The following is a 25,120-nucleotide window of genomic DNA, read 5'->3' as shown; positions in this document are numbered from 1 at the left end:
TGCAGTAATATTAATTTATAATGCTGTAAAAGGAGGCTTTGGGTGGATTTTTGTCCCAGGATTTGGGTAGGTCCCACACACAGACCTGCACCTCAGCCCGAGCTCTCTGGGGATTGATCTCCCATCCCACTTCTCTGCTGAATTTGCTCTCAGTGTCACCCTCACCCTGCCAGGGACAGGACTGAGGGATGGCATTTTGAAAATATGCACCGTTTCTTCTGATTCTGCAAAAATTCAAGCTATTTCCATCCTTCCTCAGAACTTTGTATGGATTTTATCTTGTTGTCATGGTAGAGGAATGGAACAATCCCATCGCTGGGACCTCCATGCCAGGCAGAAACATGTCCAGACCACACTGAGGATGCAGAAGCCTCTTTTGTAAAGCTGCAAAGACTTTGTAATAAATCATAGAAGACTAATTCTAGAGATAAAAATAAAACTCTTTATTTTCTTACAAAACTGCCTAGAAATACTCAGATAATGCACAAATTGCTTTATACATTGTAATGGGGGTACATTTACTTGTGTGAGCATAACAGAGGAGAACAAACAAATGAAAAACAAGAGACAGACCAACAAATAGTAAGAACTTGCATCAGTTCAGCATGTAAAAAAATAAATTCAGGGTTATAGAGATCTAAATCTGCACTTGAAACTGCAAAAGTGTAAAACCAGTGAGCAAACAGCCAAAACCCAGCATTGCATTGGGAAGTGACAATTTTAACCTTTACCACTAGAAACAGACCCCTTTGACGTGTTTAAGGTCCTTATCTCCTGTGAAATTGTGCTTTGAAGCATAATTTTATGTTACTAATCTAATGTAACTATCCCGTTAGGATAATCATCATTTCCAGTGGCAGAACCCATAGGATTCCAGTGGTTCCATTTCCAGATCAGGCCTTTTCATGCAGTGGAAGGCCACTGAGTTTTTACAATAGAAGTGGGATAAACTGGCTTGTGCAGGAGCTGGAGGGATGGAAATCCATGGGGAAGAGCAGAGGGTGTGCCAGGCACAGGACTGCAACTGTTCAAACCAAAGCAATAAATCCTGCCATGCGCATTTGTCCTTATTTCCCTCCTCCCAGGCAGTGAAGAATGCCAAGGAAATCCATTTCTTTAATTATCCCAATTTCCCAGCCTAGTTTTAGCCTTTTTCCAGACTCCAAACTCCCTTCTCATGGCACTGGTAATTTGATAAGAACTGAGGCAGTTTCCTTTCCCTCAAGCTGATTTCCCAAGCTCTCCCACTCCAAGCTGCCAAGGCCAGTTCAGCTGTGACTGGTCCCAAACTGGAGGCAGCTCTCCCCGAACTGGGCTGTTAAACAACCTCCCATCCATAACCCTCCAGGGCTCCTCATCCTGTAAATCCCTCAGCTGCACTAAATCCCTGGATTTCCACAGGTCTATGAAAGCATTTGACATTTTTCTTTCCTTTTAAGCACATTTTCCCAATAAAACACTCTGGGAGCTTTTCCTGGTGCTATTCCTGGCTCAGCAGTTGTGCAATCCTTCCCTGGTTACTGGAGCCTCCACAGCTTTGACTTCTCCAGTTCATGGTTCTCTCTTTTAAGAGGAAGCAGCACCAGGGCTCTCCTTTACTTTTTGCAACCTGTATTGAACAAAACAAAGAATCTTTATAGTGATTATTTCAAAGCAAACAGCACGGAACAAACTTCAGTTAAAGGAGTGAATATTCAGATTATAATTGGGATTTTTTTTCCTGTGGTGCTGGGTGGCAAAAAAAATAACTTCCCCAATATTGAAATGTCCTTGATTTCTAATAGGAGGATTTAATTCTAGATCAGAGACTTGTTTTTTCGATTTAGGTTGTTGTACAAATAAGTTATTTGTTAGCTCATTTATATAGCCTTGTGAGAGAGAAAATCCTACACTCAAAAATGTGTAAATTGCAACACTGCCTGACTATTTACAAATAGATTTTCTTTATCCTTCTGCTTCAAATCAAGTTTTGCTATCTGAACTCTGTAGTGAGCAGTTCCTTCACTAAGGCATCTTCTTTTTAATCTGCAAATTGATGCTCAAATTCAAATGCTCTTTTCTGGGAAATACCTTCTGGTAATGCAGTGGAGAAGTTCTAACAAGACACTGGCTGTTATTTTCAGTGGCTGTACTTGGATTTCCCCCTTTCTGACCTGCACCATGCACAGAAAGCATGGACATAAAATTAACTCCAGAGCCACGCGCTGTGTGAAATGCGGGAAATTTCCTGTTAAAATAACGAATCGGGATGGCTCTGGCGCTGTGAGAATGGAGACAAACACAAGTTGTTTTCTTCCATAAAAATCCCAAACCAGGTCCCAAAAAAAAGCCTCCTGTGGTCAGGAGAGCCCCGTGCACAAACCTCATCGGCGGCGGAAGGCGATGGGCAGCGCCCGGCTGGGGATGAGGATTCCCGAGTGCAGCGTCTCCACCGGCTCGTGGTCCGTGGCCACAATCTGGTATTTACGGATCAGCTGCAATAAAAGATCCCCATTAGCGTGCTGGGCTCTGGATCTGATCAGCTGGAGGAGCAAAACCCCCCCAGAACCCCCTTTTTGGGTGTTTACCCAGCAGAGGGCCAGGTGCAGCTGCAGCTCTGCCACACGGCGCCCGATGCACATCCTCTTCCCGATGCCGAAGGGGACGTGGGAGAAGGGGTGGATGGAGCCCCTCTGGAGCCAGCGCTCGGGCCTGAACTCAGCCCAGCCCCTGAAACAGTCCTCGCTGCAGCCCAGGGCATGGCTGTTTATCATCAGCACCGTCTGCAGCAAAGCAAGAGAGAGAAGAGCGTTAGAAATCAGCCCTGAGCTCCCGAGGGAGTCAGCTCCGCTATGGAAAAATATAGTGCAGCAGCTTCCTCAGAAGAGGTCATGTAATTCCCAAAAACTTAATTGGAACATCGAAAAGGTCATTGTTTCCTCAGAGAATCACAGGAAAATTTGAAATATTTTGAAACAGCGCATCAAAATGTTGTCAGGCAAATTATTTCTGCCTAAATCCAACAGCAGCACAGGTAGGAGTGGGTTTGTGTTTATGGGAATCCTGGGGGTGAATTCCTCATTCCTTATCCTGGGCCTGGTACTTTTGCAAAGCCAATTTGAGACTGAAATATGAGCAGCTTCTGTGGTTTAAAGGGGAGTTAATAAATGGAAAAACATCCTAAAAAGCTGAATTAATTGCCTTACCCCTTTGGGCAGCACATAATTTCCCAGAACCATTTCTGTGTCAATGGTGCGAGAGGTGAAAGGCACTGATGGAGTCAATCTGCAGGGAAAGAGAACAATGGGTTAAATTCCCAGCAATTTGCCTTCCTTTATCTCTCATATTTTACCTCAAACAGCAAAGTGAACAAAATCCTGTGTACTAGAAAATTCTTTCTCCCTATAGCACACACACTGGTGAAAAGCTTGGTGATGGTTTTGCCGGTTTTTTGGGAATTTTACCTCATGGATTCTTTCAGACAGGCTTTTAAGTAAGGCATATTCCTCAGGCTCTCAGCACTTGGGCTCTTCTGAGCAGCCAGAACTCTCTGGATTTCCTGGAAAAGCTTCTGCTGGACGTGTGGATTGCGGGAAATGTTGTACAGAGCCCACAGCAAACTGTTGGCTGTCTGGAAGAAGGCGAAAAGAAAGGTTAAATCCTCCTTTTGTGGGGACAGAAGAAGGTGTCAAAACTTCAAAGCAACATTTGTGGCTGGTCACAGCTTTATGGAATTTTGACAGCCTAAGGGATTATGAGCAGTCCCCGTTGTCCTCCAGAATTAAAAATCCAGTGATTTCAGGTAAAAATTCCTCTGCACTTGGGCCACTGAGGCAGCTGCAGGATTAACTCCCTTCCAGGCATGCTGGTGGTCAGGTTGTGGAAGGAAGGGGGGAGCTGGGAAGATTTTAAACCCTTGGGAAATCCGCTTTACCGTCTCCACCCCGGCGATCTGCAGCTCTGCGATGGCAGCGTAGAGCTCCTTCTTGGAGAGCTGTCCCCCCGAGTAGATGTCACACAGCAAATCCTCCTGGGGGCTGGCAGAGTGCTTCTGCAGCCGGCAGTCGATGGAGTGCTTGGCTGAGGAGGGAGGAGCAGCACAGGATTAATGGAAAATCGCTCAAAATCCCATAAAAATACCAGCAACCCCACGTCCCACATGCAGGGTTTTAAAGAAGTGCCGAGCTGTGCTCTATTTTCAAGCCATGGGTAAATAGTGAGTGTATTTATACCGAATAAAGGATGGTATTTTCACTTTTAAAACAAAATATTCAGTCCCCGAAATCCCTTTTGAACAGAGGAGCTCCTGCAAGCTCTTGGGAATTCTGCTCTCTTAAATTAGGGGAGGAAATTGGTGATATGTTGAGGGAAATATTCAGCAACCAGGAACATGAGTGTGTAAAACTTATTACCTGGGGTTTTCAAAGGGGATCAAGGTGTCAAAAAATCAAAGGGACTTAGCACCCAGACCCCCTGAGGGGAAATGTAAACCTTGGGTTTACCGGGGGAAGGCACAAAGACGCCAAATTTCAACATGCTGGGGATTTTTTAAATAAAAATAAATAGATTTTGCTCATGAGTATCCCCACTTTTAAAACCAGTTCCTGTAAGGAATTATTCATTTTAAGTGGAGGTGTCAAACTGGTTTTTCTGAGCAAAACTGGTTTGAAGTGTCTTTCCTAAAGCACATAAGCTAAGAAGCAATAAAATGAGTGCATGTGTGGCTGGCAGGACCAAAAGCCTTGAAGTATCCAGGACTCAAACACCAAGGGAAATATCTCAGTGTTACAACCTTCCAGAAGCTTTCTCAACCTTTAGTTATGCCTCTCACTGTTTGAATTAATGAAATTTAGAAATATTAAAAATACAAACTTAACTTCACATCTGGAGTTTGAGAAATTTTTGAGCTTTGAAGGCCAACTCATTTTAAATAGTCAAAAAATGATGGCAAAAGCCAAACTGCACCTTATAATTTAAATTACTGCTGGTTTTAAGATTTACAACCATGTTCCAGGTTGTTCAGAAAACCTATAATTTCTTTTTTTTAGCAAACATGGTTTTGTTGCATGCACAATTCTTGTTTCTCAAGAAAACAAGTCTTTGAGGCAAGTCCCTTTTCATTTATACCCTTGCCTTTAAAGAGATGACACATTTTTAATTTACTTTTATGACAGATTAAAGTGGTGCCATCACACTGCTGGCTGCCGGAATCCTGGGATTTCCCTGGGAATTGGATATTGCCCCACAACCTGGGTGTTAGTCGTGGGAATAGATCTGTGTTTAGGTGCAACAAATGTGTTTTAAACCGTGCTGAAGGCGGGGATTAACAGCAGCAAGTGTGAAAAAATCAGTTCCAGCAAGGAGAAAACAGAGATAAAGGGAAAGGAGATAAACTGGGTTTAAATAATGACCTGTTTTAAATATGTCATCCCAGGCTTTAGTGTGAGCTTGCCAGACTTTGGTGTTCAGCCTCTTGTGCAGCTCCACGGGGGTCACCATCATCATTCCAAAAGTGCCCATCATCTGTGGTGGGAAAGAGGGTGGGAAATCTCTCTTTAATCTCTTTAATCCACCTACTTGTAATCCCTGAACAAAACGAGGCTGGAAAGTTGGGGGCAATTTTCAAGAAGGCAAAATTCTGGTGGTTTTTCCATCCTGGACAGAGAGGATGGGTCTCAGTCCACTTAGGGGATATCCAGCTAAAAATTAGGGACAGCCAGGAGCTTCCTCAGCAGGGAACTCATCCTCTTTATTTTAGGCACCTGTTGAGAGTGGGACAAGCTACTTCTTGGCAATGCCTCTCTCTCCCTTGACAACAGATGGAGGTAAAAACTGAGGCAGGGCTGGCTGGCTCTGTTTGATGACTAAAATTAGGCAGGTTCCTACCCCGGAGCCCCAAAGGCACGGCAGTTCTGCCTGCAGGACTGACTAACCCCAAATCCTGAGTGTTTGCATAATCCCCACAAAGGCAGCAGTCCCACCCTGCAAACAGCAGGGTTGCACCACAGGTGCCTCAGAGGGGAGCAGAGTCACCCATCCAAGCTGAGAGCTCTCCTTCCAGGAGTGCCCTGATGGCCACACAGCATTTTCCCTGTCAGACTGAGGCATTTCATAAAGGAGGCAGAAGCCCAGGATCAGCTGGGCACTACAGGAGTCATTTGGGACACGTAGCACAGAAGCCTGAGCTGCTTTTTCCAGCTGCCTCCTTTAAACCAGCGCAGCAGGGCTAGAAAATCACCACGGCCCCAGGAGAGGCTCTTCCATACCGTTTTTACAGCCTTGATGAAGTTCAGACTTTCCTCTTCTACGTCCTGCTGCAGGAGGCCAAACCTCTTTCTGTACAGCACCAGACAGATACCTGTTGTTGGGCAATATTGTAATTAAATTATATAAACAAAAGGCTGCGTGGGATGCATCGTTTATTACCAAGGAATGGCTTGGATGAGCCTTTGAAAACGTCCCTTGACACAGACCTGTTAGAGCAGCACTTGTAAAACACCTCCTGCTCGTTGGCCTGGGCCCCATCGAGGGTTTCCAGCTAAGGGCCCTTACAGCAGTATTTCTGCACAAGTTAGGATTGCCACTGATCCCCACGAGCAGCAGATCTGGATATTTGGCATATATTTGGTGACTTTACTGAAGAAAACCGAGTGGCAGGAGAACAGGGCTTGAAGAGGTCGTCTACTCCAGCATTCCCTACTCCTTTCCACAGCCACAAACCACTTGCAAACACTGGCAGCATCCCACACTCACCACTTTCCTCCTCTTTCCACTTGCCTTTTTTTCCTCATTTTTTTTCAAGCTGTCACTTCCTATTTCTCCCTTTCCAAATGCACCATCACCACTGACAGTGGAAAAAAACCCCACTTTGAGGAGCTCAGTCCAGAGGCTGCTGAGATGAGCCAGCCAAGAGCAGCCAGGTCTGGCAGAGCTGGTTCAGTCACTACACCCAACCATCCCTTTTTTTGGGAATCACTGAGCCAGTTTCTGCCCTGTGTCATTCCTGGCACTTTCCTCAGTGTGCTCTGAAGGGTTTCTAAGGATGAGGCTCTGCCTTGGTAACTCATTCCAGTGCTTCTCAATCCCAATGTGAACATTGGAAATGGGATTTTCCAATCCCTGCCTACTGTGAACACTGTTATTGGAATAGTTCGTTGATCCTGCACTGCTGATAATTAACAAATATCATATGGACAAAGAAAGGCCGTGTGTTTTCTGATCCCACTCCAGATAAATGAACCAAAATCTCCCTGGTTTTTGGATTTATAAGTCACTGGAATGTTTGAATTTTTTACAAGCCATGCAGGTAGCTCAACAGAAGAGTTTCTATCTATGCTGATGAATTTTGCACTGACAGTCCCCTGGCTGCTCTGCAACTCTCTTTCTATGGTATTATAGCTGAGAGTTTGGAAATAATCAGCCAACACATTCATCCCTGATCGTATTTTAGCTGAAATGCCCTGGCAGGTGCACTCCAGGCAAAAAACTACTCACTTTCAAATGACCATTTGTTGAATTCTGAGTAGATGTCTTCCATCTGTCCATTGTGGTCACAAATTTCATCTATTCTGTACATAAAGTCCTCCAGGACCTAAAGGGTGGAGAGAAGAGAGAGAAAAGAAGGGGATAAAATTACATCAACTAATAAAAATCCGGTGTAATTCAACATTTCAGCTGCCTTTTCAGCAGATAACAATCTTGCAGGAGAGGAATCCCTTTGTTCCCTGTTCTTTCAACAAGATTCAACTTCCCCCTCTGTGAACAAATGTTTGGATCTGACACAACTCTCGTGCTACCGGTGCTTCGATGAACTGAGCTTCCCTCCGCAGGGGTGGAATCCTTCACTCTGGGGCAGCACGGGGGTTTCACAACAGGGTTAAGCTGTTTATCACAGATGCTCCTCAAACTCCCTGAGGAGCACAGAGGTTAAGGACAGACGTGTTCCCTGAGGGGAGGAGCAGAAGACTGAAGGGGTGAAGGCAAAAACTACCGAATGCAAGAAAAGCAGGGAAAAGCTGTTTGCAGGAGCCTGTACCCTTATGGAATAATCCTATTTTTCTGTGGAGACAGTCTCAGCTACAGGTTTCTGTGTGGTCTCAGACCCTGGCAATCAGTTTGTGCTTGTTATTCCCTGAATGATCAGAGTCTGAACTCGTGGTTTTATCACTGTGGAGCAAATCAACATCGATCTAGATAAACCGGATCTGCTTTAATTCCCCATGCTGCCGAGGGAGCGGGGGGAGAGAAAGGATTTCTCAGAGCTCGGTACCTCATTGATCGCCGCATCCAGTTTCACAACTTCCCCGGGCTTCATTAATTTCTTCTGGAAGGCACTTCTTACCCTCTGCCAGTCCTTTCCTTCCCTGGGTTGAAACAACCACAGCGGGGTTGGGAAGCGAAAAGCTCAAAGAAAAACGAGAGCAGGAGAAAACCCCAAACCCGCTGCGTGTGCACCGCTGATGCTCCATCGCACCGACGGCACAAGCGGGGGATCCTCGGGGACGGGGGACGAGCCCCGGGGGCACGGCCACCCTCGGGAACGCAGCCCGAGCCCCCCGGTGCCCCCCGGAGCCGGGCTGGGGGCGGCCGCCGTCCGCAGCATCCCCCAGGCACCGGCACCCCCGCACCCCAGGTCCTCCCGGTACCTCCCCGGGGCCGGGATGCTGCGCCTGCCACTTACAAGATGAGCAGCCCGTAGCCCTCGTCGCGATAGTCGCGATAGGCTTTCCAGGGCTTGATCTCGAGGCGCTGCGGGCAGGCGCCCTCGCGGCGGTACAGAGCCTCCAGCAGGCACGGCGCCGCGATGTGCACCGAGTCGAACGCGCCCAGCTTCATGCGGAAGATCTTCCCGAACCTCCGGTGGTACTGAGCCTGGGGAGCGGAAAAAACCCCGCGGTGAGTGCGGGGCGCTCCCCGCCGCAGCATCCTTATCCTCATCCCATCCTCATCCCATCCCATCGCATCCCATCGCATCCCATCGCATCCCCATCGCTCCGCCGCCTCACCAGCGTCTCGTGCTGCCTCTTGAGCCCCCCCTTCCAGAGCACGTCGGGCAGGCTGCCCATCAGCGGCCAGCTGGGCGGCCCGGGCAGCGTCTCCGCCGGCCGCAGGGCGCTCAGCGAGGACGCGGCGGCGGCGCGGCCGCAGGTGCGGGCGCGGAGCCGGCGGAGGAGGATGCTGCAGCCGCCCATGGCCACGGTGCCGGCCCCCGGCCGCGCATAAGTGCATTTATAGCAGCCCGAGGTGCTGGACTTTCATCCGCGCCAATGGCAGCCCTGAGTGGGGTGAGGTGGGGCGGCTGCCCCGGCCCTGCCCGCGGAGCCCGCGGGGCAGGCGGGTCATGAAAAGGTTCAGGCGAGGCACGAGAGGCACCGCGCCAGCGCCTCCGCCCGCTGGGAACCTGGGATGCGCGGATGGGACCCGCTGGGAGCCCGGGATGCGCGGCTCCGGTCCCCCGGAGGAAGGGACGCATCTCCGGCCACGCCGCAGGCAGCGACACCGCTGCCCGCCTGGCGCTCGTGCGAGCGATCTCGTAGCTCTCTCTCGGTTTATTTTTCTTTTTCTCTTTTTTTTTTTTTTTTAACTCGTGTTTTTGAGTTCGAGCACCCGCATGAGCGTGCAGGGGCTGTGGTGTTCACTCTGCAGAGCACAGGTGGCAGAATAGTTCAGTTTTCCCGCAGCATTTGCACTTTAAAAGGACGGAATAAAAAAGTGCAGGGAGCTGAGGAACAACAAGCTGCGGGGTGGGAACTGCCCTTACCCTGTCTGGCTGAGTAACCAGGAAAGGGCAAGTGGGCATCATCGGAGAAGGCAAAATTCCCTTCACTATGAGTGTTGTTAGCCATTAAATCCTGACAAAAATGAGTTAATGCCAGTCTTTTAATCAGAAACTCCGCAGAAATACTCAGAGTTTGAGGCTAAGAGAAGGCAGGAGAGGAGCAAGAACAGGTAAAGGAACCACGAGGAGAGGAGAGGGAGAGGGAGAGGGAGAGGGAGAGGGAGAGGGAGAGGGAGAGGGAGAGGGAGAGAGAGAGGGCTGGATCCTGCTGCAAGACAGAGCTACCTGTAATCCAGAGGATTTCCAGGAAAGACAGCTTGGCTACCACGGGGATTTGATTTTCCTGCACCCCACACCACCTTTTCTCTTCTTTCCAAGCTGCCCTTGGGAAATCTAATCCCCTTTATGTGAGGGTTTGACAGAGGCAGAGTGTGCAGACAATGGGTGTGTAGGACAGAGCATGATCAGAAGATGGATTTGACACATAAAGGCACACGTCTCAAAGTCAAATTAGTAACAATACAAAGACCAAGGCAGCAGTGATCAGCAGAGAGAAAATGTACAAAAAAAGAGAAAATGTACAGTGCAGAATTTTTCTGTGAGTTTTGTACATCCTTCCCAATCCTGCCCCTCCATCCCAGTGATTTTCTGCAATGGGATCATACTCTGTGGGCCACGAGGTCAGAGCACTTCCCAGGCAGGCTTTAAAGTTTTAGCTGGTTCAAAGGTTTGCGTTTTTTGGGGGGAACACCACAAGCTGACATTCCTGTGATTTGTTTGCTTTGAAGCAGCACTACTGAAACACATCTTGCTGTCCTTGGAGGCAGTTCAGGCTCCATTCAACGATAAGTTCTGAGAAACCAGACAGGAAGAGGCAATTTGTGCCCTCTGCCTATTTAAGGAGTGAAAATGAACTCATTTGAAGGGTCACAGCTTCGTGCCTGTGAAACGATGTCTTTGGAAGAGTCTGGAACAGGCAAGTCAAGACTAAACTGGGCACAGGTCAATTTTTCCATGTTCTTCACAGCTATGGGAAGGAAACCACCCTGTTAATATGAAATCTTCTCTCTCTGAAGCTGTTTTTAAATTACAGAATGGAAAAGGTTGTATTTAACTCCTGTGGCTGTGCTGTAAGTCCCTGGCAGGGAAACCAGGGTGTTGGGAGCTCGGCTGGGCCTGGAGCTGGGACAGCTAATGATTGCCTCAATTCCTGCTCAAGTGCAGCTCCAAGGGCACTTGCAGCCTTCCCTTCTTCCTTCCTTTCTAAGAGATCTTAAACCCAAGGCTATAATTTTAATTTGTGACCTTTAGAATGTATCAAGGGTTATCTCCAGAGTAAAGCAAGAGCAGTTCAGTGTTCTTGAGCTGAATTTTGGGTGTATCCCTCCACTGAGGCACCTGGAACAGCGAAGGTGTCACCACTGTCCCACAGATGCCCATCTGCAAGACTTGCCAATATTTTCCAATGTAACAGCAAATGACAGCTATGAGTGAAAAATGAAAAACCCTTTTCACTCCTCCACTATGGCAAAGAAGATTTTAGGTCAAAGACCAGGAAATAGCTTCAGATCAAAACTAAAGAGCTGATCTTTCTATGCTTCTCTTATGCTTTTGGTTTGATTTCTGCTCTCTTGGATGTCAGGAGAGAATATTCCTTAAGAAACCATCTGCCAGCGGGATGCTTCCGTGGGAGACCTGCTGTGCAGGTACACACAGCTGGCTCACACCTTTTTCACCACTAAATATTCCCTCAGTACCTGAAGTCCAAGTTTTAGAGCTGCTTTCTGAGCTGAGGTAATGGCGACTTCTACCTTTTGGGAACAATTGTAACATATTCTTGGAACAAAGCTTGGGAATCTCATCAAACTCAGAGCTCCTCCCCTGGATTTAGGAGACTGAGGTGTGCGTGGGAAGCTCATTAAAACCAACATCTGAACTTCCGGATCAAAACCTTGGCGCTCATGCAAAGTGACCGGAGTGATTTTCATGTATTTCACTTCAAATACACCAAATATCACCAAAATAACTCCTCAGTGGGAAACAGCTTTAAATTGGTGGTGGATTTTCCTTCTTAATGCTGTGACTCCAGGAGGTTTGCTCTGTGACACCTCACACAGCTCCTGTCTCCTGACCTCTGCTCTGTCTCCTGGTTGGGAAAAGTTTTTGCTGATTTGGCCTTAAAATTCTTGTGAAGTCTCTGGGTTTTCTAAATTAATACAAAACACTAAATTAATACAAAACACGGGAGAAAGAGAAGATGACACAGGGAGAGTGTCTGTCACAGGAGGGTATTTCACAATGTGGGGAAGGCAAATTGATTGCAACTTGCAAACTCTGGTTGTTATTGAAGGCTTTGCTTGGGTTTGTTTATACACTTTTAATTCTGTGTCAATTCTTTTAATTCTCTTTCCAGATGAAGATCTTAGAGCTCTGTAAATATTGATGGGAAAGTACAGTAATTCCCACTCTGCAGAAGAGAAACTGAAATGGCTTTGAAAACTGAGATCTCCAAGTTATTCACATTCACTGGGAAATGAAAGCAAAAGAAACCTTTATTCTAGTTTTACTCAAATACTGGTTTTTACCTCTAAACTCCTCTTCTTATCTCACATTCTGGATGGTTACTCCCCTCCAAGATGACGGTAGCAGTGTGAAGATAAAGCTCTGCTGAGCAAACTGAGCCCAAGGTAATCCTGAGAGAGGGATCCAGAAAAACAGAGGGATGGATGAAAAGCTCAAATTCCACCAGCCAAGGAATCTTCCAGCTGGCTGTGACCTGTGTGGAGATGTCCACCTCAGCCATAAACATTGCAACACTCCACTACTGAAGGAGCCTCCAAAGAAGCACATAGCTCAAGAAAATGAAGAGGTTTCTTGACTTAAATCAAGCAAAGATTGCTTAAAAAAAAATAAACTTGGACCATCTTTTCTGTGAGTAAACATTTATTACCTGCTTTGGAAGAGCAAGCAATGCTTCACACACTCTGCATCCTCTAGAGAGGAGCTTGCAGGGGGACAGTCAGGGAGAAAGTGATGAGAACAGACCAAGGAATCGAGGCCCAGGACAAGATGCTCTGACAGCCAGCTTGGAAATACTCAGGACTTGGCAGGTTTTGCATTTTTCCCTGAAGATTAGAATTACTCTCTGGGATGTTTCAGTTTCTGGTCTCTTTTAGCAGTATTGCTCTGCCTGAGCAGGGAAGGGAGGTGTGGGAGTGAAGGATTTGTGCAATAGTTACTGTCCCAGGCTGAATATTTCTCTTTGAATAGGAGTCTGGAAGGTTTTGCCACCTTCCTCTCAGAGCTGTGCAAGGAACATTTATTTAATTTAAAAAGCAGCATTTAGGAATCCCTGGAAGTGTCCCAGGCCAGGTTGGACAAGGCTTGGAGCACCCTGGGGCAGTGGAAGTTGTCCCTGCCCATGGTGGGGGGTGAAATAAGAGGATTTTTGGAGTCCCTTTCAACCAAAACCATCCTGTGATTCTGTGAGTATATAAAATCTTGGTGATTTTTGCCCATGCAAAAAATTCCTGGTTTAACCCTGCTTACAGAAAAACTGTGCTGAAGAGCAGTAATTTACATTATCCTTTATGTGCAATTAGATGTGTTAACATATGTATTAACATGTATTAACACCCAAAGCAGCACTTGTGTGCTGACACTGAAAAATTCTGAATATTTTCAGTTGTAGTGGAATTACTGACTGTACAACATAAGTGACCAAAACCTGTTTGCCAACAGCAAGGGAAGAAACACAGGGGATGTTGAGCATCAACACTTGAAATTTAAAATAAAATTCTATATCTAAAACGAAGTTGAGAATCTGAAGGTTTTAATTGTTTTATGAGTGTCTAAGTGCCTGTACAAATAGCTGTTGCCTGACTCCTTGGAGGAATTTGCTCCAGCTGGTTCTGCAAGCCCCTGAATCACACCCGAGCTGCTGCCATTTACCGGATTTGTGGATGAAGCCGCAGTGTTTGCTCAGATCGCTTCACTTTCGATCTGCTGGATGTGTTTGTGCTGAGGTAAAACTGACCTCAGACCAAGGCTTGGAAAGCAAATTCCTGTCACTTGCTCAGGGTTTGAGGGTTCTGTTTCAGCTGGATGCTGCTATCCAGTTTGTCAAAGAAAAGGCAGCAATAATGTTGGGCTTGGGCATTTGCTTGCATTTATCTCACAAAAAGAAACATTTCTTGTTCTTGTGCTGGCATGTTACAAAGTCTCCATTGTGTGAATATAGTATTTCGTGTTATTTTTGCATTATACTGTGTTATCTTTCTAGAGTTTCACAGATATTAATGTCTGGTGTCTAAATTCCCCTGAAATTCCAAGCTGGTGCTCTGCTGAGGTCAGCGCCTGGAAGTGCTGCCAAGAAGTGAGGAACATGGTTTAGGAGGTGAAGTTGGTGACAGAACCCTGAGCCCCAGCTGCTGATTGTGCCATTCTTGGTGAATTTCTCCTGAATGACGCCCACCCAGCTCTGTCCCTGCACGTGTTCAGAGAGGAGGGGTGCTGGTTATTCATTTTATCGCCACCTTGCCCACGACTACTGTTTGCATTAATACCTGGTCTCTATATTTCTGAGAAACAGCGAATAAATAGGAGATTTTAGATGTTTTTACTATTAAGGAGCACTGCTCTTTCATCCCAGGGCAGAGGGAGGGTGGAACAACCCTGTCTGCGTCTCTGGAGTATTTTCTGCTGAAAGCTCTAATAAATATGTAAAAGATACCATGAATCCAGAAGCATTTCTGTCAAACCCCAAAGAGATGAGTTTGGACTTTAACCGTGGATTGCTGTGAGCTGAGTGCATTTGGCTTCCATTGCCTCCCTCAGAGCCATAAGAAATAGCCAAGCTCTGCCTGCCTTTGCCATTAGTCAGGCAAGAGGCACTTGGGCTGTGCTTGGCTGAACTCAGTCCCCTCTGGGCCACATCCTGGTTCCTGCTTTTGCAGGGATTAGAGCTGGTTCATCAGATAAAATGCCTGAAATCCTGCCCTGGATTTCAGCTCAGCCCTCTCCTGGGAAGGGTTTGGTTTCAGGTCTCCGAGTGCTGAGTGCGACGCTGCCCTTGGGAAAATGCTTTATGTGTTTATGGCTCTGGTTGGTGAAGCAGCAAAGGAGCATTTCTGGTGTGTCTCTGAGGAAAAGCTTCTTCCAGGCTCTGTTGTGCTTCTGCCAACACTTTCCCCATCCAAAGGAAAAAAAAAAAAAGGACAGATAAAAGAGGAAAAAGATATTTGTACAGATGAAAAAACGCTGAGTAACACCACAGACGGGACACATTAATGACAGACCCCTGAGAGCCTTCAGATTCAGCGGCAGATAAATCTGTGGTGCTTTCACATGAAAGAATCCAGCAGGGTGATGGTTGTGCAGGGAACACTGCTCCCCCTTAGGTGCCTTTTTCAAGGAATACAAACTGATTTTTGAAACTGGTGCTGCTCTTAGAAAGGAAGTTATTTCTACCTGCATGGGTGTGACTGCAGACCTAATTTCAGGCAGTTTGGGAGCAGTTTTCATTGAAGATGAAGCACAAAAGTTAAAAAAAGGCAAGAATGATGCTGCAGCTTCAGGCCCCATAGAGAGATTTCCACAAAAAGTTCCTGGAAAACAGAGATGTTCCACCACTAGAAATATTTCTTGAACAAGGTGAACTGTGGAGGGAGAGAAATATAGAGATAATATTTTGGACTCTGGAATATTCCCTGTCGATACTGAGAAGCCAAGTCCTCGTGAGGAAGGGCAGGGTAGCAGAGACAGATTTTCCCTTTTATTTGGAATTAAACCAGCACAAGGCAGCAGCTGCTCTGCTGGGAGAGAACGACGGGGTTGTAAAACACTGTGTGTGCTCTGCTGTTCACATAGGTGGAGCAAAGCTCTTCGAATGTGCTCAGCCACAGGGATTTCCCAGCAGAAGGGAATCTCCAGCTCCCACCTGAGGCACAAAGAGCAGCAGGAACTCCCCTGGGCTCCTCGTGGCCGGCGGACACTGCAGAACCTCTGCCAAGCACCACGGGCAGGGCAGGGAGAACTTTCCCTCACCAGGGATAAAGTTTATTGGGATGCCCTGCAGAAAGAACCTAATGAAATTTAATAACTAATGTTGGATATGTGAACGTAGAAGAGGCTGGAATGGGGAAATGGTGAGGTTGCTTTTGACTAAGAGGGGATATTTTGAAAGAATGAGGGTAGAGATGTGAGAAAATCTGCCTTCCTTCCCTCAGATTACAAAAGAATAAAACATTTCTGATTGGGGGATTTTACATACAAATAATTAGGAGCTGTCTCATTAAGATCTTTTTTTGAAAAGATGAACACCCTTAGAAAAGGATTTTTTTTCTTCAGCCTCCCTCCCCCCTCCAGTGCTGGTACAAGAAGGGCAGAGACAAGGACCTGCATTCCACAATAAATCCCATTGCTGAATATTGGGAATGTCACGCTCCTGCTATCCCTGTGCCTACATATGGAAGCTGCACTCCTTTAATACAATGGCACAATTAAAATAGTGCATTTTGCTCCAGGTGATCTCCTTCATCCAGGCTAAACCTGGATAAACCAACCCCTTCACCTCCATTAAGTTCTCCCCATTTCCAGTGCACCTTGAATTCACAACCCTGTTGATGTGTGGGTGTTTCAAGATCACCAAAGCCTGAGAAAGGTCTGTAGAACTTCAGGGAAAGGGGAGAAGAATTTGGGTCCTCCAAAGGACTCACTGAGGCAGCAGAAGCAAGGGAATGCTCTTCCCCACTGAGCTGGATTGCGAAAGGCTGGAGCAGGGAAGGAGAAAATGTGCAAAGAACCACAGAGGAGATGTGAGATGCAGGGCAGGGCATGGACGGGATCCCAGCAGGGTGAAGCCAACCACAGCAACAACAACAACAACAGGGACCAGAGCAAGAAGGAGCAAGTCCTTTATGCAACTGGGAGAGAAATGAGAGCACCGGGTTCACTGGGTTTCTCTTACTCCACGCTGGCTGTTTGCACTCGTGCGCTGTTTTCACTTTTATTTACATAAGAAAGGTCTGCAGTGAGCTGCTCCTGGCAATGCTCATCCCACAGAGCTTGCCCGAGCATGTGGGAGAAAAAGATTTCTTTTCAAAGCCTTCGAGTCATCAAATTCTTGTGAAATCCACCTCTTTTCTCTTGAAGGAAATTGCACTGGCTCCAAGCTAATGTGTATTATCCAGTTAATCCAGTCAGGGAAATAACCACGGCTTAGACTATGTCCTTGCCTAGAGGGATCCTCCAGGAGAGGGAAGAGCTGGCTTAGGGAAGAGCAGGAGAATGGCCAGAGAGATGAGTTTGTTTTCTGAGGAAAAGAGAGATTTAGAGATTGGATTATGATTTCATATAAATTATTAATAACGTGGTTCTCTGGGGAGAAATTTGGTGATTAACTTCTTCTTTCAGTGGGAAACAAGGCATGGTGATGATGCACCAAGATAAAATGTAACACTCAGCCTGAGGGTCATCCAAAATATCTTCTACTGTTCCATTTTTCTACTGGTTTGGAACAGGAGTTTTGAAATGAGCAGTCGTTTAGAACAGAAAAAAAAGCCCAACATCATTTTAATTCAGGCAATATTATAGAATTAAGTATCCCATCCTACTCCATCCCGTTCCCATCCTACTCCATCCCATTCCCATCCCATTCCATTATCCCATCCCATGTATCCCATGTATCCCATGTATCCAATCTCATCCCATTATCCCATCCCATCCCATCCCATTATCCCATCCCATCTCATCCCATTATCCCATCCCATCCCATGGATCCCATCCCATCCCATCCCATCCCATCCCATTATCCCATCCCATTATCCCATCCCATCCCATCCCATGGATCCCATCCCATCCCATCCCATGATCCTATCCCATGGATCCCATCCCACCCCATCCCATCCCATCCCACCCCATCCCACCCCATCCCATCCCATCCCATCCCACCCCATCCCACCCCATCCCACCCCATCCCACCCCATCCCATCCCATCCCATCCCATCCCACCCCATCCCATCCCATCCCATCCCACCCCATCCCACCCCATCCCACCCCATCCCATCCCACCCCATCCCACCCCATCCCACCCCATCCCACCCCATCCCATCCCACCCCATCCCATCCCATCCCACCCCATCCCATCCCACCCCATCCCATCCCATCCCGTCCCACCCCATCCCATCCCATCCCGTCCCACCCCATCCCATCCCACCCCATCCCATCCCATCCCACCCCATCCCACCCCATCCCATCCCATCCCATCCCACCCCATCCCATTCCATCCCATCCCACCCCATCCCATCCCATCCCATCCCATCCCACCCCATCCCACCCCATCCCATCCCATCCCATCCCATCCCATCCCATCCCATCCCATCCCATCCCATCCCATCCCATCCCATTCCCGTCTCATGGCGCCCCCTGGCGGCCCCACCGCCCAGAAGCGGCCGCACCTCTCACCGGGCTGTACCAAGCGCCGCAGGGGTGGCTTCATCTTCATTCCGTGCTCCGAGGCCTCTCGGGGCATCCCGCCGAGCTGAGAGCGATGAAAAGAGAGAAAATCCCCGATTCGAGCAGATCTGTGACCTTTTCCTGAACTTTTTCCTTGTCTTCTTTCTATTTCCCCTGTCCGCTGCTCCTCCTCTGCGCGGAGGGCGGATGGTTCAGCCCGACGGTGACAACATGGCCGCCACCATGAAGAAGGCGGTGAGTGGGGACGGGAGCGGTGCGGTTTGGTTCCTTTTCCGCAGGGATCGATCCCCCCCCGAGGAGGTTTCAGCTCCTCCGCTGTGTCCCGGGCCGCTGTGTCCCGCCGCCTCCCGCCCCAGAGGCGCCTGCTGGGCTCCCGCAGGCCCGGAACGCGGCTGGTCCGTGCCCGTGGGCAGGGCCGGGGCTGGCCGTGCTCAGAGTGCCGCGGTCGCTGCTCGGGAGTTGAGGGCGTTGGGATCGGGGTCTGTCCGCCGCGCTTGTCCTGCGGGGCTGGTGGCCTTGCCGAGTCTCTGCTGGTGCGGCTCGCTGTAAACGAGGGCTGGGTCAAGCTGCATGTGAAGAAAAATTTATTCGAGAGGGTGGCTAATCACGGAATCATCATCATGGTTTGCGTTGGAAAGGGTCTTAAAGATCACCCCATTCCTCCCCTGCCATGGGCAGGGACACCTCCCACTGTCCCAGGCTGCTCCAAGCCCCAATGTCCAGTCTGGCCTTGGGCACTGCCAGGGATCCAGGGGCAGCCCCAGCTGCTCTGGGCACCCTGTGCCAGGGCCTGCCCACCCTCCCAGGGAGGAATTCCTGCCCAATATCCCATCTAAACCTCCTCTCTGGCAGTAGGAAGCCATTCCCCCTTGTCAATAGTCTCTCTCCAGAGAAAACTTGGAGCAGGGTGCCCAGTTCAGCCACCAGTATCAAGGAAACCTTTGACTTTAGGATGCTATGGATGGCCAATGTTTTAATTGGATGTTACCCAGCTAAATATGGGTATTTCTGATATCCTTGAAGAGGCACTTCAAGCAATCAGGTGCATAAGCAGAATGTAGTGGCTGTCAGCCTGATTTCCAGACACTTTGTAGGAGTAGCTTTGCAGTGAGACTCAGGTTAACATAAGCACTGTAATCATCCATCCTTTTGACCTCTCCTCCTTGCAGGCTGCAGAAGATGTCAATGTCACCTTTGAAGATCAACAGAAAATTAACAAATTTGCAAGGAATACCAGCAGGATCACAGAGCTGAAAGAAGAAATAGAAGTGAAAAAGGTATATTTGCTTCATATCTCATTAACTTTTTATTGGCCTGAATTAATTTTCAGCTGGCACACAGAAAATAGGGGCAGCGAGTTACTATAAGTAATGCTTGGGTTCTGATATGAGGCTTCTGATCCTTTGGAAATAGAGAATGGTAAAAGCATATCAGAGATTGGTGACATTTAAATCTGCTGTATTGCCTTTGCCTGGACAGTTAATTATTCTGTTAATGACAGATAATGAGTGCTGACTAGGAGTCTCTACTGGATTGAATTGCTGAATTCCAGCTCTGAAACTGGTCTCTTGGATATCCTGGTGGTGGGTGGGATTTGTTCCCCAAATCCAAACTCCCTGAGTTCCTTATCCAGCTGTGACAAGAGTGTCCAGTGAAATGCTTTACAAAGGGAGCCTCTTTCTTGTGTCTTGGCAAACAGAAACAGCTTCAGAATTTGGAAGATGCCTGTGATGACATCATGCTGCTGGATGATGATGATTCCCACCTGATTCCCTACCAGATTGGGGATGTCTTCATCAGTCATTCCCTGGAGGAGACGCAGGAGATGCTGGAGGAGGCAAAGGTTTGTCTGGAGCCTCTGGACGGCGCTGTCTGTGTGCTGGGCACTGGGATGGGATGATCTATTCAGCCTTTGGAGTTTTCACAGTCTAAAATTGATGTTGGATTTAGGATTTGAGTCACTCCAGCGTCACTCCAGGCTTTGTTTGGCCCAGCAATAAATCCTGCAGCCAGACCTGGGAATAAGTTGGAAAAGGGGCACCTCTTTGTTGGTTCCCTGTTGCTGACAAACCTGGCTCAGTTTGTTGTACAGAACTGGTTGATTTTTATTTAATTTCTTTTTCAGAGGAGTTTACAAGAGGAAATCGAAGCTTTGGAATCCCGAGTGGAGTCGATCCAGAGGGTGTTGTCTGACCTCAAAGTTCAGCTCTATGCAAAGTTTGGAAATAACATAAATCTGGAGGCTGAGGACAGTTAGAGCTTTTCTAAACACAACACCCAACCTTTCCTTAGGTTATTAAATGTTTTGACAACATTGCTGCAATTACATTTGAGAAAAGAAAATCCATCCCTTTCTTTTTGTTGGTTTGTGGTTTTTTTTTTACTTTCCTGTAAAATTCTGTATATTTAATAAGAACCTCCTTATTTTGGTTATTGCAGTTATTTATTTGTTCAGGAAAGCATTGGCTTCACATTGTTGGTAAAGCCTCAAGTTCGGAATACTTGCATTTTTTGTTAAAGTAATAAAGTCAGGCATGAATTGGAGTTTCCTGGGTCTTGTTTTCCACGCATGAAAAGGTTTAAATGTCAAACCAGTGGAAACAGGGAATTTTGGAGTGGCTGTTGTAGAAAAGCTGTGTGGTATAGGGGACATGATTAGGCAGTGGTGCTGTTCAGGTGTTTCTAAGAGCCCTCCTGGAGCTCCTAAATGTGTTTCACCCTTAGCTCACGTGTCAGGAATTTTCCAGAGGACAAAGAAGGGCTCTTTAAAGCTCTTTTTGGTAGTGAAGAAAATCTTTTGGAGCCCCCATACTCAGTCATTTACTGCTTTTTATTTGGGAATCCCAAAAGATGCTTCAAGTCACAGTGGTGAGTCATAATTTCTAATTTTCCTGAACAGTTTCTAAATCCATATTTATGTAGCAAATTGATGTCAGAGTTGTTCGTAGGTTGTGTCGCTGTGTGAGCATCAATCCTTAATCTGTGCCTCCATCACCAGGAGGAGTTGAATATAATTTTTAAATGTCTTAATTGGCTTAATTTGTCTTCATAACCAAAGAAATTACAAAAGGGGTATTTTTTTCCAGGTGAAAACTGCTGGAGTTTGACCCATAACGAGGAGCACCCAGCAGATGGCATCCAAGGTCTGGGAATCCAGCCCTGGGAGCGGGGCCCTGAGGGGACACAGGGGTTTCCCTTCCCCCGGTCAGCCCCGTTCCCCGTTGGTTTTTTGTGTTTCCCAGCGAGGGCAGGGACCCTCGGTCCGGTGATTGTGAGAGTTCCTCATGTTATCAACATACATTGTAATACTGGCTTCTCGCAAGTATAAAGGCAGATATTATATAATGTTAGAAATGCTTTTTGCTGTGTGGATGCAGTTTTCTCTCTTAACAAGGATATTAGCAAGTGTGAGCAAGTAAGAGAACCTCCAAGCGAGCAGAGGATGAGGCCCGAGGAGCTGCTGACCAACACTTTGTCCAGAGAACAAAAGGGCCCAAAGGCTGCTCCGCCCGGAGAACGGGCGGCCAGGAGAGTCCGAGAGCCGCTATCACCGCTCTGCCCGGGGGGCAAAGAGGCCCAAAGCTGCAATCAGCCCTGACTGTCTGGAGAATTAAGAGATCCACTCTACCATCGACTCTTACCTAGCGGGCCCAACCCCAAGAATCAAAAGAAATAAAACCACAAGGCCGAAGACTATGCATGCTCTAAAAAGGCGGAACCAAGCAGTGGCCATGCAGAACAGCTCCGGGAAAAGTTTGAATATGAATAGAGAACAGACAGTAAAAATGGTATAAAAAGGACTCACCTCGGGCATCAGGTGTGCTCTTGGCAGAGCGCCAAGGCACCCGGCCGTTACCTCTTTGCTTTATTTTATGTGTTTCTTATTGTCTTTCTATTAAACCCTTTAAATTCTCACAGGAGAGTGAACCTCCTTTTTCACAATTACCAATTTCCTCCCTTTGTGGGAGCCCATCCAAAAGTCATGCAAGAGGAAACTTAGAGGTCACTAAAGTAATTAGGATTGTTAAAACTCAGAGAAGCAAAAAGGTCAAAATGAGGAGGATGGGTTACTTCATCTTCTTTGGGACCACTGGCCCAATTCAAGACCACCGACTCCATTCAGAACACACACTGTGCATGCTTAATGACATTTAAGTTCATTTCCATATGAAGCAGAGAATGGGAGGTGTTAATGTTATGAATATACATTTGTATTTTGGATATTCATAATATTTGGAAATAAAAGGTATCGTGTTTGCTTGGATCGGGGCCCTGCGTCTTAGGGAGCTATCCCACGCAGTGCCCAGTGCCAAATAAAACATACACTTTCTAACTTTAAACTGTTAGAGAGTTTTTGTCCGTCTCAGTTGGATATCGATATTAGATCGATCTTCATATTTTGGTAGATCACAACTGGGGAGTTTTGAGCAAAAAAGAGAGTTTGGGCCCAAAAAGGGCGAGTGTGGCCCCCGAATATGTGAGGTTTGAGCAAAAAAAAGAGGAGTTTGGAGAGAGGAAAGGAAAGTTTGGGTTGGAAAAGTGGAATTTGCAGCCTAAAAGGGGAATTTGGAGCCCAAAAAGGTGGAATTTGGACCCGAAAAGGGGCAGTTTGGGCCTAGAGAAGTGGAACTCGCGGTCCTCCAAGCGGGCCAGAGCGGCTCCATTGGGCCTTAACGGGAAACAACCATAGAGTTGAGAGGGGGTCATTGATAATATGGGGGCTGTTGGTCCTCCAAGGTGGCCAGAGCGGCTCCAAGCCGGAAATCACCGCAGAAAGATAACGGCACGGACCAGGAATGACCATAGAGCCGCGAGGGCTCCTTAGGGATAACGGAACTCGCGGTCCTCCGAGCGGGCCAGAGAGGCTCGAACCCGGAAACCACCGCAGAGCTGAGGCGGATCGCTTCTGAGCGCCGCCCTTTCCAGACGCGCTTCCCCCGTTCTCCTCTGGGCCGCGAGAAACGCCCGGAACGGCCCCAAAACGCCGGCAAAAAGCCCGGAACGAATCGCTCGCGATGGAATTCCTCACGCCAAGGGCGGGGAGGGAAGAGCGGCGCCGCGAGCCGTGGCGAATCTGCCGCCCCCGCCGCCTCTCCTCGCCCTTTTCGCTGTTGTCTCCTTTTCTTAAACTTCCCTTCAAATTGTACCGGGAGCGAAGCTCGTTTGCCACCGCTGATCCCTCCGCGGGCGGGGCCGCATCACCGCGGGTGCCTCCGGCGGAGCCCTCTGCTTTTCACATTTGGGGTGAAAAATCGGGAATTTGGGACGAAAAAGGGGGAATTTGAGGCGAAAATCGGGAATTTGGGGTGAAAAATCGGAAATTTGGGGCTAAAAATTGGGAAAATGGGGTGAAATCCGGGAATTTGGGGCGAAATTCGGGAAATTGGGGTTTAAAAAGGGGAATTTGGGGTGAAAAATCGGGAATTTGGGGTGAAAATCGGGAATTTGGGGTGAACAAAAGGGGAATTGGGGATGAAAAATCGGGAATTTGGGATTAAAAATCGGGAATTTGGGGTGAAAATCGGGAAATTATGGTGAAAAATGGGGAATTAGGGTGAAAAAAGGGGAATTTGGACTGAAGTTCGGGAATTTAGGGTGAAAAAAACGGGATCCGCCCGCGGTTGGGGCTGCATCACCGGTGATCCCTCCGCCGGCAGGACCGCATCACAAATAGTCCCTCCTGGCGGATCACTCCGCGGCCGGGCCGCATTACCGCGGGTCCGTCCGGCGGGTCCCTCTGTTTTTCACATTTGGGGTGAAAAATCGGGAATTTGGGGCGAAAAATCGAGAAATTGGGGTTAAAAAGGGGGAATTTGGGGTGAAAAATCGGGAATCTGAGGTGGAAAAAGGGGATTTTGGGGCGAAAAAAGGGGAAAAAAGAGAAACGGCAGAAGCGGTCGGTGCCAGGGGAACGGTGCAGGCGAGGGAGGGAGGGGGGGTAGGAGGTGGGAATCCTCTCGGAGGCCGATTCCTCCAGGAGCGGGGGAGCAAAGGCGGAGGCTGCTGCCGGCACCGCCAAGGGCACCAGCTCTTGGGGCCGGTACCAGAGGCTGGCGTGGAGCCTCTGCACGGGTCCGCAGCAGCCACGGCGCCAGGAGGCCGAGCTGCCGGCGGGCCCAGCGCGGCCCGCGGGGGCCGAAGCCGGGTTCAATGGAGCCGCGGCAGAGAACGCAGCGGGGGCAGGGGCTGCTGGAACGGCCGCGGACAGCGGGAGCGGGGCCGGAGCCGGGACTGGGGCCGGGGCAGGGCCAGGGCGGGCCCCAAAAGCGGCGGGCTGGGCTGGTGTGGAGCGGAGAGCTGGGCTGGGGACGGGCACAGGGACGCCGAAAGCGGCGGGCTGGGCTGGTGTGGAGCGGAGAGCCGGGCTGGGGACGGGCACAGGGACACCGAAAGCGGCGGGCTGGGCTGGTGTGGAGCGGAGAGCCGGGCTGGGGACGGGCACAGAGACACCGAAAGCGGCGGGCTGGGAGCTGTGGAGCGGAGAGCCGGGCTAGGGACGGGCACAGGGACACCGAAAGCTGCGGGCTGGGCTGGTGTGGAGCGGAGAACCGGGCTAGGGCCGGGCACAGGGACACCGAAAGCGGCGGGCTGGGAGCTGTGGAGCGGAGAACCGGGCTAGGGACGGGCACAGGGACACCGAAAGCGGCGGGCTGGGCTGGTGTGGAGCGGAGAACCGGGCTAGGGCCGGGCACAGGGACACCGAAAGCGGCGGGCTGGGAGCTGTGGAGCGGAGAGCCGGGCTAGGGACGGGCACAGGGACACCGAAAGCGGCGGGCTGGGAGCTGTGGAGCGGAAAGCCGGGCTAGGGACGGGCACAGGGACACCGAAAGCGGCGGGCTGGGCTGGTGTGGAGCGGAGAGCCGGGCTAGGGACGGGCACAGGGACACC

General features: G+C 48.7%; 2 protein-coding genes and 1 long non-coding RNA gene across 3 annotated transcripts; 2 read left to right on the top strand and 1 right to left on the bottom strand.

Moving 5' to 3' along the window:
• Window positions 1-422: 422 nt before the first annotated feature.
• Window positions 423-9,466, bottom strand: LOC116452630 (1,25-dihydroxyvitamin D(3) 24-hydroxylase, mitochondrial). The gene is made up of 12 exons (XM_032127265.1): window positions 8,985-9,466; window positions 8,660-8,850; window positions 8,249-8,342; window positions 7,474-7,570; window positions 6,246-6,337; window positions 5,391-5,502; window positions 3,914-4,059; window positions 3,444-3,610; window positions 3,186-3,264; window positions 2,568-2,762; window positions 2,363-2,474; window positions 423-1,609 (listed from the first exon to the last, which is right to left on the bottom strand). The coding sequence occupies exons 1-11, from the start codon at window positions 9,168-9,170 to the stop codon at window positions 2,364-2,366; spliced, it is 1,470 nt and encodes a 489-aa protein (XP_031983156.1). The 5' UTR covers window positions 9,171-9,466; the 3' UTR covers window positions 423-1,609; window position 2,363.
• On the top strand, window positions 8,790-14,488 carry LOC116452631. Its single transcript, XR_004243549.1, has 2 exons — window positions 8,790-8,874; window positions 12,171-14,488. It is a non-coding gene; the product is annotated as an uncharacterized LOC116452631 (long non-coding RNA).
• Window positions 14,489-18,360: 3,872 nt separating this feature from the next.
• Window positions 18,361-20,776, top strand: PFDN4 (prefoldin subunit 4). Its single transcript, XM_032127236.1, has 4 exons — window positions 18,361-18,466; window positions 19,402-19,509; window positions 19,932-20,075; window positions 20,358-20,776. The coding sequence occupies exons 1-4, from the start codon at window positions 18,419-18,421 to the stop codon at window positions 20,487-20,489; spliced, it is 432 nt and encodes a 143-aa protein (XP_031983127.1). The 5' UTR covers window positions 18,361-18,418; the 3' UTR covers window positions 20,490-20,776.
• The last annotated feature ends 4,344 nt before the right edge of the window (window positions 20,777-25,120 follow it).

This window comes from Corvus moneduloides, chromosome 17 (genome assembly GCF_009650955.1).
Source record: "Corvus moneduloides isolate bCorMon1 chromosome 17, bCorMon1.pri, whole genome shotgun sequence".
Lineage (NCBI taxonomy): Eukaryota > Metazoa > Chordata > Aves > Passeriformes > Corvidae > Corvus > Corvus moneduloides.
This window is presented reverse-complemented; position numbering and strand designations above follow the sequence as displayed.

What these genes read in the sequence shown, in the direction of transcription:
- LOC116452630 (XM_032127265.1), bottom strand. Translation starts at nt 9,170, where the DNA reads ATGGGCGGCTGCAGCATCCTCCTCCGCCGGCTCCGCGCCCGCACCTGC. An exon ending in AGAGGCAGCACGAGACGCTG is followed by an intron (nt 8,851 to 8,984) that starts GTGAGGCGGCGG and finishes TCCGCTCCCCAG; the next exon opens with GCTCAGTACCACCGGAGGTT. An exon ending in TGTCTGAAAGAATCCATGAG is followed by an intron (nt 3,265 to 3,443) that starts GTAAAATTCCCA and finishes CTTTCCCTGCAG; the next exon opens with ATTGACTCCATCAGTGCCTT.
- PFDN4 (XM_032127236.1), top strand. Translation starts at nt 18,419, where the DNA reads ATGGTTCAGCCCGACGGTGACAACATGGCCGCCACCATGAAGAAGGCG. An exon ending in AAGAAATAGAAGTGAAAAAG is followed by an intron (nt 19,510 to 19,931) that starts GTATATTTGCTT and finishes CTTGGCAAACAG; the next exon opens with AAACAGCTTCAGAATTTGGA. An exon ending in AGATGCTGGAGGAGGCAAAG is followed by an intron (nt 20,076 to 20,357) that starts GTTTGTCTGGAG and finishes TTTCTTTTTCAG; the next exon opens with AGGAGTTTACAAGAGGAAAT.